General features: G+C 42.8%; 1 protein-coding gene and 1 pseudogene across 1 annotated transcript in view; one reads left to right on the forward strand and one right to left on the reverse strand.

The window, feature by feature from the left end:
- The window catches only part of PKD2L1 (polycystin 2 like 1, transient receptor potential cation channel), a 34,953-nt gene extending 20,823 nt beyond the window's left edge, over positions 1 to 14,130 (reverse strand). The window contains 2 exon segments of the mRNA XM_032609178.1: positions 13,370 to 13,483; positions 13,896 to 14,130. Of these exon segments, the coding sequence (XP_032465069.1) occupies positions 13,370 to 13,483; positions 13,896 to 14,130 (349 nt within the window).
- Positions 3,970 to 4,574, forward strand: LOC116741967 (annotated as a pseudogene).
- Positions 14,131 to 14,668: the final 538 nt, after the last annotated feature.

A 14,668-nucleotide genomic window follows, 5' to 3' on the forward strand; every position in this document is an offset into this window, starting at 1 on the left:
GGGGAGAGTGGGAGGGAGGGAGACGCAAGAGGGAAGACATATGGGAACATATGTATATGTATAGCTGATTCACTTTGTTATAAAGCAGAAACTAACACACCATTGTAAAGCAATTATACCCCAATAAAGATTTTTAAAAAAAAAAAAAAAAAAAAAGATCTCGCTTCACAGCACCACTCATTGCTGCCTCGCCGAGATCACAACCACTATGGAAAACAGTATGGAGGTTCCTCAAAAAACTAAAAATAGAATTGTCATATGATACAGCAGTCCCACTCCTGGGCATATATCCAGACAAAACTCTAATCCAAAAAGATACATGCACCCCTATGTTCACAGCAGCACTATTCACAATAGCCAAGACATGGGAAGCAACCTCAACATTCACCAACAGATGAATGGATAGAGAAGATGTGGTATACATATACAATAGAATATTACTCAGCTGTAAAAAAAAGAATGAAATAATGCCATTTGCAGCAATATGGATGGACCTAGAGATTATCACTAAGTGAAGTAAGTCAGAAGGAGAAAGACAAATACCATATGATATCACTTATATGTGGAATCTAAAATATGACATAAATGAACCTATCTAGGAAACAGAAACAGACTCACAGACATAGAGAACAGACTGGTGGTTGCCAAGGGGGAAGGGGTTTGGTAAGGATGGAGTGGGATATTGGGGTTAGCAGATGTAAGCTGTTATATATGGAATGGATAAACAACAAGGTCCTACTGTATAGCACAGACAACTATATTCAGTATCCTATGATAAACCATAATGAAAAAGAATTTTAAAAAAGAATGTATATATATATATATGCATAACTAAAATACTTTGCTGTACAGCAGAAATTAACACAATATTGTAAATCAACTTCAGTTAAAAAAACAAAACAAAACACACCTTCCCTGGGGCTCAAGAACCAAAAGTGAACAATGTTTCCCTGGAGTTCCCATCAGAAAGAGCCTTTCAAAGAAATCTCAAGAAGCTGTGTCAGGGACAGGAGGACTATGGACAGTGGACCAGAGAAAAAAGTCAAAAGGAAAGAAGCGTCAAATACTGTGGGCAGAGGTAGGTGAGAAGAAAGCAAAGTGGACCAGAGCTGGGGAAAGAGACGAGAGAGAAGAAAGGAGATGCTGGGAGAGTCAGGCCAGGATACAGAAGTACCCAGCAAGAAGCACTGCCCCTGATTCCTGCCTTCACTGCAGGCTGGCAGTTCCTGGCAGATATTTTGAAGTGTGAGTTAGTTTCTACAAAGTACATCAAGAGATCCTCCTATACTGAGATTATTGCCATCAGCCATCAACACCTTGGGAAAGCCTCCTACACTTCCCACCTTTGGTGGACATTTCATCTCTGTTTACACAGACCGCCTTCTAGTATAAACCAACCAAGGCCTCTTATTTAAATTTATGTATATCTACATGTGCCTAGAAAATGGCTGAAATTATATACACCAAACTATTAACAGTGGTTAATAACAGTGGCCCTATTGGACTTTTTAAAACAAGGACTATGCATTAGTTAAAATTACATTTTCCTCTCATACTTGCCCTTCCAGACTCAGCAAAGCTCTTGCATTTCCATAGTCTGAGGTCTTAGCTGGCTCTTGCTGCCTCCTTCGACCCCTGCCTCCTCCAGGCTGAAAGCCAGAGATGTTAAAACAAGCAAGCAAGCAAACGGCAATGACTTTAGGCTTCCCTGGCATTGACTCGGGGCTTCTCGGATGTGAATGGTTGCCTGCCTCTGGGACCTGCAACAGTTCCCAGGTCTCTCTGACCATTCTGCCCCTCACATCTTGCCATGGTCCAGAGCACTCCTTCACTATTACATTCATCACACCACATGTCACTGTGGGTTTACATGTCCACCTCTTTTGCTCCTTGAAGGCAAAGGATGAGTCTCTCTATTTCAAACCCTTTAACAGTTGGCCTAGGGCCTGACACATAGTAGGACTTCATAAATGTTTGAATGTATGAATACCCAAGCTCTCATTGGCTCAACTGTCCTTTTCCTTCATGCTGTGAAATAATCTGCTCACCTTTGAGAACCACTGCCCTATGCCTCATTTCTGTGACTAGCACCTCCACCCAGACCTGAGAATCTGCCTGAACTTAAAACCCTAGACTTCCTGCTGCCACCACTCCATAGTGTAAAGAGATCATTATCAATATTATTAAAATCCCTTACCTGTGTACCACATTGCATAGCTTTCAAAGAGCTTTTCCATGCAATATCTTGCTATAGCCGGTCAGCCATGGCCTGATTGTTCCGCCTTACCCATGAGCGGTTTCCTATGAATCATGAAGTTCAGAGTTTATATGATTAGCTCAGGGTCATTCAGCTGGCGAGAGGCAGAGTCAGCACTCAGACTCATGCCTTATGAATACGTGCTACGTGTCCTTTCTCGGGCCACTTACACTGGTGGTGCCCCAGATTTCATCAGCTAGTGCTGCCTGCACTTCTGTGTTTGACTGAAGCATAGCTCTTCTTAAAAATCCTTTCCCTGATCCTAAGATCTAGCACTTAAATGTACTACTGTACTTCTAGAGACCAATGACAGTCCCACGTGGGGGAAACTAAATGACAAGTTGTCACTCAGCATTGGACAACAGGATATGTCCAGGCCCACCGGTCTTGTAATACTGATCCATGCCCTGGAAATTCTGGGACACCAGGGAATTCTGCTATAGCAAATACAGGTCAAAGCCTGCTGGTAGGGCCTAAATCCCTATCATTGAAGTTGAACTGACTCAGATCACCTCACCCTAGTACTAGAAGGACTTTGTAATTCTCTGGGTCTGGAGAGGCCAAGGGTAATTGAGTGTGCTGAGGCATGAAATCATCATCCCATGGCCATTCTTAATCCTTGGCAACCCTTTCTAGAGGGCTAATCTTTCTTATCCTTGCTAAGCATTATCCTGGTGTTTTCAAACAGACCCTGGGCTTCCGGTGTGTTAAACTTTACATTTCAATATTTTCCAAATTTATGGAAACGATGTGGAATGACAACTGATATTTATTGAAAGCCCACTATATGCCAGGCACTGTACTGAGTGCCTTATTTGTTTTCCACCAGAGTCTCACAAAGGCAGACATTATCCTCACTTGAAATACAAAGATAACACAACATTGCAGATTAACTATACCCCAATAAAATTTTTTTTTAAAAGGGGGACTTCCCTGGCAGTCCAGTGGTTAAGACTCCATGCTTCCACTGCAGGGGTCACGGGTTCGATCCCTGGTCAGGGAACTAAGATCCCACACGCTGTGCAAAAAAAAAAAAAAGAAAAGATATACAAGGAAATCAAGGCCTCCAGAGATTTAAGTATCTTGACCTACATCTTGTCAAAGGCACGTGTCTAGTAACTGGTTGTACCATCATTTGAAGCAAGTCATCTTATTCCAGGTCCCATGCTCTCTCCATCACCACTGTGCCTTCACTAATGTTATGATACTATGTGACCAATTATCTTCTGCCATCATTACAGCCACATGGGGGTTAGGGGCTCACCCACAGATACTTCCTGAACGTCCAATATCTTTCTGTTCCTTTCTTTGTTAATTCTAGGAACGCTCAGTCAAGAAAGACATCTTCTATGACGGTTTCTCAAAAAATTAAAAATAGGACTACCATATGATCCAGTAATTCTACTCCTAGGTATTTATTCAAAGGAAATGAAATCACTATCTCAAAAAGATACCTGCTGAGAGGGCCATTTGTAGCGGCGCTGGAGGCTGCGTTTGGCAGGCACTGCGAAGACGTGCGCAGGAGTGAGGCCCCCCGGCCGCTGCAGCCCCTCGCCGCTGCGGTCACCTCGCTTCTCCGCATCTCAGTCGGGACCCGGTCAGCCCGGGCGCCGCGCTGCCGCCCGGACCGGCCCTCCAGCAGCTCCCGGCCCCCGGGACCCCCGCCGGCCGCACAGGTCCCTGGAGCCGGGCCGAGGGCGGGCGGCGTCCCCATGGCCACCGCCGGCTGGCGGGACGGCTCCTGCCAAGAGACGTACTGGCTAGTGGTGGTCGGCAGGGGCGGCGGGGGCAAATCGGCGCTCACCATCCAGTTCATCCAGTCCTATTTTGTAATGGATTATGATCCAACCGTCGAGGATTCCTGCCTAAAGCAGTGTGGGATGCGTGACCGGGCAGCCCGGCTACATATTCTGGATACAGCGGGACAAGAGGAGTTTGGAGCTATGAAAGAACAGTGTGTGAGAACTGGCGAGGGTTTCCTGTTGGTCTTTCCAGTCACAGAGGCAGTTTTGACGAAATTCATAAGTTTCAAAGACAGATTCTCAGAGTAAAGGATCGTGATGAGTTTCCAATGATTTTAATTGGTAATAAAGCAGATTTGGATCATCAGAGACAGGTAATGCAGGAAGGACAGCAGTTAGCACTGTAGCTTAAGGTAACATACATGGAGGCGTCAGCAAAGATTAGCATGAATATAGATCAAGCTTTCCATGAACTTGTCCGGGTTATAAGGAAATTTCAAGAGCAGGAATGTCCTCCTTCACCAGAACCAACGAAAGAAAAAGACAAGAAAGGCTGCCACTGTGTCATTTTCTAAGAATCCCTTGAATTTTAGCTACCAATTTCCAGGAAAAGTCCTCATCTTCTCCCTCTCTCCTTACAGTTTACATCACGCTGGTACCTTTCTAGCCTTAGATAAATGATCACCGTAGTAGCCTTAGACCAAGAAGCTGGCTAATCCTTTCCATGAAGCGAATCCAATGGTCATTCAAGACAGATTTAAAGGAAACACTAAGGCTGCTTCAAGGATTATCTGATTCCTTTAAAATGGATATCTATATACACAGACACATTCTTTTTTTAAGGACTTACTTTTAATAGGGATGAATCAGTTTTGGAACCTAAGCTGTTTGCCAAACTGAAGTCATAGGTTGTGAAATAACTTTTAACTTATGGAATCATATTTCCTACTGTTACTCTAAATAGAAACACAGGGAGTTTTTTTTAAATGTGAATTTTTGCCTATCTCTAAAAATTTTGATGTCAACTTTAGTTAACCTTAAATACACTGAACTGAATCCACAAAAGTGAGACATCTCAGACCTTTACCGATGCTATAGCCTTTGTTTTCCAGTGGCCAAAATACCTATTGTATTTATAGGTTAAAAACTGTGTGTAAAGCCTTTACTATTATTCCTAAAGATAATATTCTATGTGGCCAAATATTTGGACTTATTCTGGACTTAGTCATTTTAGTGTTCTTGGTTTTTTAATTTAACCCTTTTCACAGCCATGTTGAGAGTAAAAATAAATAATTCCTGTCTGTCTTCCTTTTCAAGTATTTCTATAAGGGATTCAAAAAAAACTAAAACTGTTTTTGTTTGTAATATAAAATATGGAATTGATCTTTCCAGGGTCAGAGATGATTAATGTTTTGCTATATACTTTTATACATTATTTTCTTATCAAACCAGTTAACAAGTATTTTTACATGTTTGTAAGCAAATATGCTTTCACAGCATACCTTGTGTATATGTAAAGATAAGTATTTAATTCTCGCTGTGCACTTTTAGCTGACAAAGGAAAAAAAGTCAAAACTACAGAAACTGTGGTAGAGCCTTACATGCTGTTCTGGTCCTGGCTGTACCCACCTTTGGCCAGTCACATAGCTACTCAAGAAACCTTCCCAATAGAGTACAACGGGATGAGAATCTGAAATCACTTCCAATATCCCCTACTAGATATTGACTGTTATATCAAATAGTAAGCGGTAAAACTTTAAATTGACAATTAGTATAACTGTGGATAACTTCTGGTTTTGTTTTTAATTCTGTGGATTGTGTTCAAACAATTCAAAAGTATATTCCTGGTTTTGAGATACTAAGTGGTATTGCACAGTTGTCACTTTATTGAATGTGTACAACAGTTCCATGAAGTTTTTAAAGCATACCCTTGAATAGCTTCAGGTGCTAGAATTAAAATTGATCTGTTATCACACACACAAAAAAAGATATCTGCACCCCTAAGTTTATTGCAGTATTATTTACAATAGCCAAGACATGGAAACCACCTGAGTGTCCACTGATGGATGAGTGGATAAGGAGACGGTGATGTGTGTGTGTGTGTTTGTGTGTGTGTGTGTGTAGAGAAAGAGAGAGAGATTGTATGATCTCACTTATTTGTGGAATCTTAAAAAACAAAGAAAACAAAACAAACACACAGAAAAAAAAAAACCCCAAACAAAACAAAAACAACCCCCCCCCCAAACTCATAGATACAGAGAACAGATTGGTGGTTACCAGATGCAGGAGATGGGCAAAATGGGTGAAGGTGGTCGAAACATAAAAATTTCCAGTTATAAGATCAATAAATCCTGGGGTACAGGACTGGTGACTATAGTTAATAATACTGTATTCTATATTTGAAAAGTTGCTAAGAGAGTAGATCTTAAAAGTTCTCATTACAAGAAAAAAAACTGTAACTGTGTGGTAATGAATGTTAACTAAACATTGTGGCAATCCTTTCACAATATGTAAATATATCAGATCATCATGTTGTACACCTGAAACTAATACAGTGTTACATGTCAATTGTATCTCAATTTTAAAAAAGACATTCTTCCTGATCTCCAAGCTTACTTCAGCCTCTCCTGTTAATGCAAGATTCCACCAATCTATGGACAGAACCTTAAAATTCTCTACAAGAAAGCAGTGAACAGAGGCAGGCATTTCCTTACAACCAGTAGCGAATAAAGAACATCCAGTTGATGTTAGTTGGTGTGTAGATACAAGTCACCAAAGGCCAAGGGGTCTCTGCCCTCCTCCCCAGCTCCATGGTGACCAGACCCAGCCTTGTCTTGGCTCAGAGCCGCTCCTATGGGGGGGAGTGGGGGCAGTCCCAGGTGCACCTTTGAGATAACAATACTGTCTCCTAAAACAAACAGCCATTGTTTCCACACAAAGACCTTCAATGTTTCCTCCATCAACAAAAGGCTACAGCCATCCTGCCAAGAAGACAAAAGGCTGGAAGCCCTTTCAGAAACAGCATGACAGTGGGAGGGAAGGGGTGGAGGCAGGAAGATCATTCTCCAGCACTTTCTCTGCCCAGGAATAGGACTGACTCCACCCATCAGGGACCTTTCTGAATTACTGATCACTCCTGGACTATTCATAATGACAATAATAACAGCTTCCTAATCTGTGAAACGGAAGTAATAATATCTATCCCTTACAGGATTGCTGTCAGGATCAAATGAGATAATAGGTATGAAAGCTCTTTGTAAGGTTTAAAGGGCTGCACGACTGATATGGTTATTATGAAAAGATCGATGGTTCACCCATAATGCCTGCATTAAAAAGATAGATCTATTTTAGCCAGATGAGACTCCAAATAGCCCTGGTGTCTAGACGCACCCGGTTCCTAGAATAAAGCATAAGGGAGAAGAAATGTGCTCAGTATGGCTGACCACTATAGTTTACTGGGGCCCATCCCAGGCCAAACTGCTGTGCAGGTGATCCCTGACTTAGTTGACTGTTCTTTCCAGCCCCAGGAACCCACATCCTGGAAATAAGCCCTTTGATGGGTGGTCCCTCACCTAAGGTCTAATGTGCCAAACTTCACCCCCAATCTTCTTCTTTGCCTGTCTTCAAATATACTTCTTATGCAATTTACACAAAAGTAAATACACATAGTATATTAAAACATGAGAAAATTGTCCATCCTCACTAGTAACCAAAGACCAATAAATTAAGGTAAATTGTACTATGTTATGCCTATTCAGTAATAAAAAATATAAATAAGAATATCCGATGTTAATGAAGTTGTGACAAAAATTGGTATGATCTTACAGTGCTAGCAACATAATAAATTTACATGATTGCTTACAGAGGCAAAATGACAACACATAGCAAGTACCAAGAATACATTCCTGTCTTTGTAGTAATTTTCTCTCCCTGGAAATTCCGAGATAATTCAACAAAAGTGGTGAAAAAAAGCAGCAAGCGTAGATATATTTACCTACTCTAGGCAAATATCGAAATAACAAGAGAAATGTTTTAGCTAATTGTGGTGTGATTGTAGTCATTAAAATGAAAATATAAAAACAACTTACAAACATGAGGAACTATGATATAATTGTAAGTGGAAGTATACAATATGATACAACTAGGCAAAATATGTAACTATATGGATAAAGTTTGGTAATTAGAAAGTAACCTTTGGTACTGTGGTGGTGAATTGTATTTCAAAATGTTCCTTAAGTTTTTTTATCACCTTTTAAATATGGCAATAAAAAGAAAGAAAAGTAATCAGCTGGAAGAATTCTCTCAAGAGTCTGCTTCTTTTAGGGTAGGGCAGGGAGTTACCTTGATAAGATGTTGATGGGTGTTAATAAATTAATGTATAACAAATTTGCATGCAAAGAGACTGCTTAGAATGTGAGTCAGGCTGCTAGTCCCCAGTTGGATTCCTACTTCTGCCACTTATTTGCTGTGTGGCCTTAGGCAAGCTATTTGTCATATCTAAACTTCTCCCGATTTGTAAAATGGGAGTGATAACAGAACCAATTTCTTAGAGTTATTGGGAGTAGTCAATGAGATAATGTACCTGGCACTGTGCCAGGCACATTGAAAAATTATTCAATAAAGCTTTGTTGTTTGTGCTGTTGATAATGATGATGATGATGGTGGTGGTGGTGGTAGTGATAAACTGGGGTCTTCTGGAGAAAATGCCTTAACTTAAAGTTTTAATGTCAGAAGTGGATGCTGCTCAAATGATACTATCCCTAAATGTGGAGCCAACTACAAATTTGAAATGTATTTTAAAATAGACATTCTAGGGACTCCCCTGGTGGTCCAGTGGTTAAGAATCCACCTTCCAATGCAGGAGACGTGGGTTCAATCCCTGGTCGGGGAACTAAGATCCTACACGCCACGGGGCAACTGAGTCCAAGCACCACAACTAGAGAGCCTGCGTGCCACGACTAAGACCCAACGTAGCCATAAATAAATAAATAGATAAATAAATAAATAATTTTAAAAATAGACTTTTTTAAAAGGACTTTAATTTTTAGAGCAGTTTTAGGTTCAAAGCAAAATTGAGTGGAAGGTGCAGAGATTTCCCATACACCCCTTACCTCCACATACACACAGCCAGAGTGGTACGTGTTACAACTGATGAACCTATGTTGACACATCACCATTACCCGAAGTCCATACTTTACATTAGGGTTCACTCTTGGTGTTGTACATTCTATGCATTTAGACAAATGTATAATAATGACATGTATCTACCATAATAATGTCATACAGAGTAGTTTCACTGCCCCAAAATCCTCTATGCTTTACCTACTCATTTCAGCTTCCCCCAAGACCCCGGCAGCCACCAGTCCTTTCACTATCTCCACAGTTTTGCCTTTTCCAGAATATCATGTAGTTAGAACCATACATTATATAGTCTTTTCAGATTTGCTTCTTCCTTGAGAGGTATTTTTTACAAACAGACTAAAAGATCAAGTATTTTGAAATTCCCCTAGATAACACAAAGATAAATACTATCAGTAATTGTGTTAGATTCTTTATATATGTTATGTCCATAAGATAAGTATTATTCTCCCTGTTCTACCAACAAGGAAGTGCCTAACATCACAAAACCAATAAGCAGAAGAGCTGGTAACTGAATCCCGTTAGTCTGACTCCAATGTTCTATCTTTCCATTAATGCCAATATGGGTCCTGGAGCATCTGAACCTAGTTTCAGGAATTGACAGGGAAAAGCAAACTGGTACAGTGCATATCCATATCATGGCAGCATATCACATGTCATGGCAGCTCTTAGAAGACAGCATCCTGATAGAACAACACAACAGCCACCCTGCTTTATACCAGATTCTATGGCCAGGACTTGCACCCCCGTCCTTAGGTAGGACATCTTAGTCAGCACACTGACTAGCAAAATTAGGTGGGTCTATTTTAGTGTTTCTTAACACTTTTTGTATTATACCCTAACCCAGGAGCCTCTTTAGACATTGTCTTCCTAATCACCCTCCACCCTAATTAAATTTTAATACCACATATACTCTCTACATTTGCTTATGTACTATAGCCCTTTGGAGAGCCAAAAAGCTATAGAAATAACTAAGTGGGATTTTTTTGCCCTGAAAGAAACTACTTCCACCCCTCTGGGGGCTATATCATCCCCACTGAGAATATATAGTCTAGTTGCAGGTGGCCAGAGCTCAGGGAGGCTGAGGAAGCGGAGATGCCAGACAGGTGAGGTCAGGACCCTGGAGAGCACCAAAGAAGCCCTACTGAGACCATGTCCAAGGCTCAGTGTTGCCTGAAGATTAGCCTGAAGGAAGGAAGGGGCTGGGAGAGCATGGGGCCTAGGAAACTAGTTTTAGTAGTATTTTGTTATGTGTTGTAGGAGCCATCAGAATGTGAAGGCCTCCAAATTCTCTTTCATAAGAATGTTCTAGAGGGGGCTGGAAGTTTGTGCTTATAACTCTTCAGTGGCTCCCCACAGGGTCCTCAGGATAGCATCCCAATTCCATATCATACCTTATAAGACCCTTCATGACCCGCCCCTGCTTAAATGGCCAGCTTGGTCATCTTTTACTACTTTGTTCTTCAAACTGTCTGCTCCAGCCACACGGATGCACTCTCACCAGACCGTGCCCTCTGTCACTTCTGGGACTTGGTACATGCTGTTCTTTCTCCCCAGAAACGTCCCTTGTCTTCACCTCTCTTTCAGGGAGCTAAATTCTCCTCATTTTTCAGCTTTTAGTTTAGAAATTATTTCCTCTGCATGTCCTCATATATTCCACAAATCTGGATACAACTGAAGTAACAGCATCACAGAACTCTGAACTGGTCAGACTGACTGTGGAGTATTTTGTCCATTACTGGGCATCATATAGATCAGGCCTAGAGACAGGCAACCAGGATGGTGAGCGTTATGGAATATTTTTTACTATATGCTAGGCACAGAGGTAATGACTTCATGGATATTGCTTCATGTACCTTATGTAATAATCTTATTGGATTGGGTAGGTACAGATGAGAAAACTGAAACTCAGAGAAGTTAAGCAACTTACTCAAGGTCCCTCACCTGGTAAATGGTAGAACCTGGTGTTTGAACCCAAGTCTGTGTAAATTCAGAGCCCATGCCTTCAATCTCTGCATAATATCACTTCTGGAAACTATATTATAATGACTGGCTTAGTGAGAAACTAGAAGGTAACTAATCCAGAGAACATATTACCAAGGAGAAACATGATAGCCACATTCAGTCACAGTGGAAGGGTTGTCACTTCGGAGAGTAACAGGGAAGTAGACAGCTCAATAGAAGGAAGTTCTCAAAAGGAGAAGATGAGCCCCTGAAAGGCTCAAGGATCAGTCATCTCTGTATATCTCAGTCCAATGTCTGGCATAGAAAGGGGAGCTCTGTGGATGAAAGGAAATAGGGCTTCCCAACAGTAGAAGAGCTGCCCCATGAAAGAGTGAAACTCCCATGGATGTTCCCCACGATGGGGCTGCTTGGTCACCTGACAGAGAACCACAGGAGGGATCTTGGAGAAAGGATTTCTGCATCCTTGAACTAGGTGACCTCTAAAGCTCCTGGCCACTTAAGGATTCTGTAATTATTGGACTGAGTCCACGACTCAGACTTTGGCAAGTTACAGACCATCTAGTATTTGTCGGTGCATTGAGATCTCAAAAAGTAGAGAACACGAGTGGATAGAACTTAAGCTTCCCACCCTGAAGCCAGAATGGTTCAGTCTAACTCTGGGGAGCCAGAAACCTCCCAATCTTGCTCCAAAGGCTAACCTGGAAATGGAGATATTTGAGTCATTTATAGAGAAAGGCTCTGCCTGCAGGTTACAGCTGTTGTCACAGGATCTGAAAAAGGAGAGAAACACTCCTTCCTAGCAGATGGTTGAGACAAAAAGTCAGTATGTCAACAAACGAATTTCTGAGAGTCATTGCTGAAAGGAATCAAATGGGCCCCCAAAAATGTACACTGGGTTGACTGTTGTTCCCCATACGCTCTGCCTCCTTTCACTCCATGCTGATGGCCTGTGATAAACATGCAGAACTGTCCCGTCTATCCCCACAGAGTGGGTCCCAACAGAGTACAACCAAAACAAGTGTTCAGCTTTCCTAGAGGGCTCATACACATGTGGATAGCTCACAAAGATGATGAAATTTTTAACCAAAACTTATATAATCAGACCTTCAGAGTCTACTTGCAAACGATTCATGCATCCTAAAAAGAACAGAGGCTTCTGTGGGGTATAAAGCCAGCTAGTAATGGAGGCACCTTAGTTGCAAGGTCCAAGCTGCAGCTTCAATCAACACACGCATACACACACAACTCTATGAAATTAGCCAAAATTCACTTATGCAAAAATTTAAAGAAGCAATTAATAGAAAAGCAAAGCATGTTTATCTGTAGGCCTTATAGCATCTGTTTGGTCCACCTTTATTATTATCTCTAATTCTTTGACTCTATTCTTCCATGGTTCACCGATCTATCTATTCACTTGCTTCTCTCAACTTAGAGACCAAACCTTCCCAGCTTATACCTATAGATCTTCAGATAAGCTTCCCTCAAAGCCTGTGGCATGGTGCTCTTTCACATGGGAGAACCTTAGCTGCACTGACTACCACACCATTTGCATCTTTAATCCTTTTATTAGGGATCTGAGCTCTAAGGCCTGCTGAATCTTTTCTCTCCTGCCTCCAAAGAAATGTGGATCAGACCTAGTATAATAACTCTGTGAAACCCACCAAACTATTTTTTCTGAACAGAAAAGAGTGTCTTGGGACTTCCCTGGCGGCACAGTGGATAAGAGTCCGCACTTCCAATGCAGGGGGTCCGGGTTCGATCCCTGGTCAGGGAACTAGATCCCACACGCATGCCATGGCTAAGAGTTCACGTGCCACAACTGAGGAGCCCGGGAGCTGCAACTAAGGAGCCTGCCTGCCACAACTAAAACCTGGTGCAACCAAATAAATGAATAAATAAATAAATAAAAAGGAGTGTCTTCCACTCTTTACAGAAGGGTAAAAACTTCCACCTGCTAATAGAAAACAGTGGCTGTTAAGTAGATATCAGGAACTTGAACTTAAAAAGTGGATTCCCCTTATAACACTTGAAGAAGTAACCTGTATTAAAAGCTTTCCAATAGTCTGCCTTTTTCTCCTGAACTCAGTGACAACTTCTTTTTAATTAAAAAATCTTAAGCTGAAAAGGTATAAAATAGACCAGGGCACAGCCTGCTCGTACAGATGGAGGCTGTCACCACAGATGTTGCCCACAGAGGTGTGTGCCCAGTTGTTGTACACATAGATGTTCTCACACACAGATGTGCACAGAGACAGATGTTACTCACAGAAACAAATGTCCACCAGGAACACGATGTACACCAAAAGCTCCCGCAGGGTGGTCTTGACATAAAGTTCCTGGTTCTCAGCTGTGTTCTCAGTCAAGGTTGTTCCCCGAAGTCCTAAGGGAGGGACATTGGAAAGATGCCCAGGATTCCCAACAGCAGGGCTCCTTCCAGTTACCCTACCTATCAGTCCCTAGACTTTATTCTCATTTCCACCCCAGCCCTTTTACCTGTCACCTTATCCCAGGTGGGGCAGTCTAAGGCATCATCACATCCGTGTCTTCCCTCAAACTAGCTCCCTCATACCCTTCTGGGTCCCCAAGAGATGACTGTGCCAGGCTCTCCCTCTGGGAGACCACTAAACTAGCCTCTGTACTCTGGGGCATTCAGCTCTAACGCAGACCATTCACAAACCCCAAAGACACACTGAGATTCCACCTCTTCTTCAGACTGTATTCCCTTCCAACAGCTTCTGTGGACCCCTTCTCCTGACTCCAGTATCTCAGGAGAACCCTCCCCCACCAGGTACCTCTGATGCCACGACAGATCTGAAGGCAGCAACTGGACACCAGGGTCTTGTGTGCCTTCTCCTGGGGTCCATCTTCAGGCTTCTTGGGTTGGGATGGAGGAGGCACCGCACTGGAGACGGTACAGATCCTTGGTGTCCCACGCGGGGAGGGGGCGCCAATGTAGGCAGGGTTGTCCCAGGCTCCGCTCCCCAACTTTCGTAGCTCCTGCCCCTCGGGACATTGCACAGCATTCATGGGGAATGAGGCAGGAGACCTGGCACCTCAGGTACCCACTCTCACCTGGGAGGAAGAGAGAACAAAGGCCCAGCCCAGCCTAGCCAGCAGAGGGCAAAGGAAAGGGAGTGTGAGAGCAGCTGGTCTCACACAGCCTCTGTCTCCTGCCTTTTGTAGGAGGAAAGCAGGTGCCTGTTCAGGGGAATAGGAGGGTGTGGAGACTGGGGCTGGAAGGAAGGAGGAGTGAGAGAGGTGAATGTTGTGGGGAGAAGAGGGCTGCTTGCAGATGGGGCCTGGGAGGGATGGTCCTGAGTCAGACAAAAGAGGTGATAAAAGAGGTGATGAAAGATCAATGGGTGGGGCTGGGAGGAGAGGGAGGCTGGCCGACTCCACAGCAGGTCTGAGTTCATGTCCACTAAAAGCTCCTGAAAGGGCCGCCATGGATCGGGGTGGGGACCAAGGGCAGGCACAGGAGACTGAAAAGTGTTGCCTCCCTCCCAGGCTCAGCCAACAGTGTCTGAGGCTCTTTTACTGTCTCACCTGGAGCTGCCCCCTCTCC

Source organism: Phocoena sinus, chromosome 16 (assembly GCF_008692025.1).
Source record: "Phocoena sinus isolate mPhoSin1 chromosome 16, mPhoSin1.pri, whole genome shotgun sequence".
Taxonomy (NCBI): Eukaryota; Metazoa; Chordata; class Mammalia; order Artiodactyla; family Phocoenidae; genus Phocoena; species Phocoena sinus.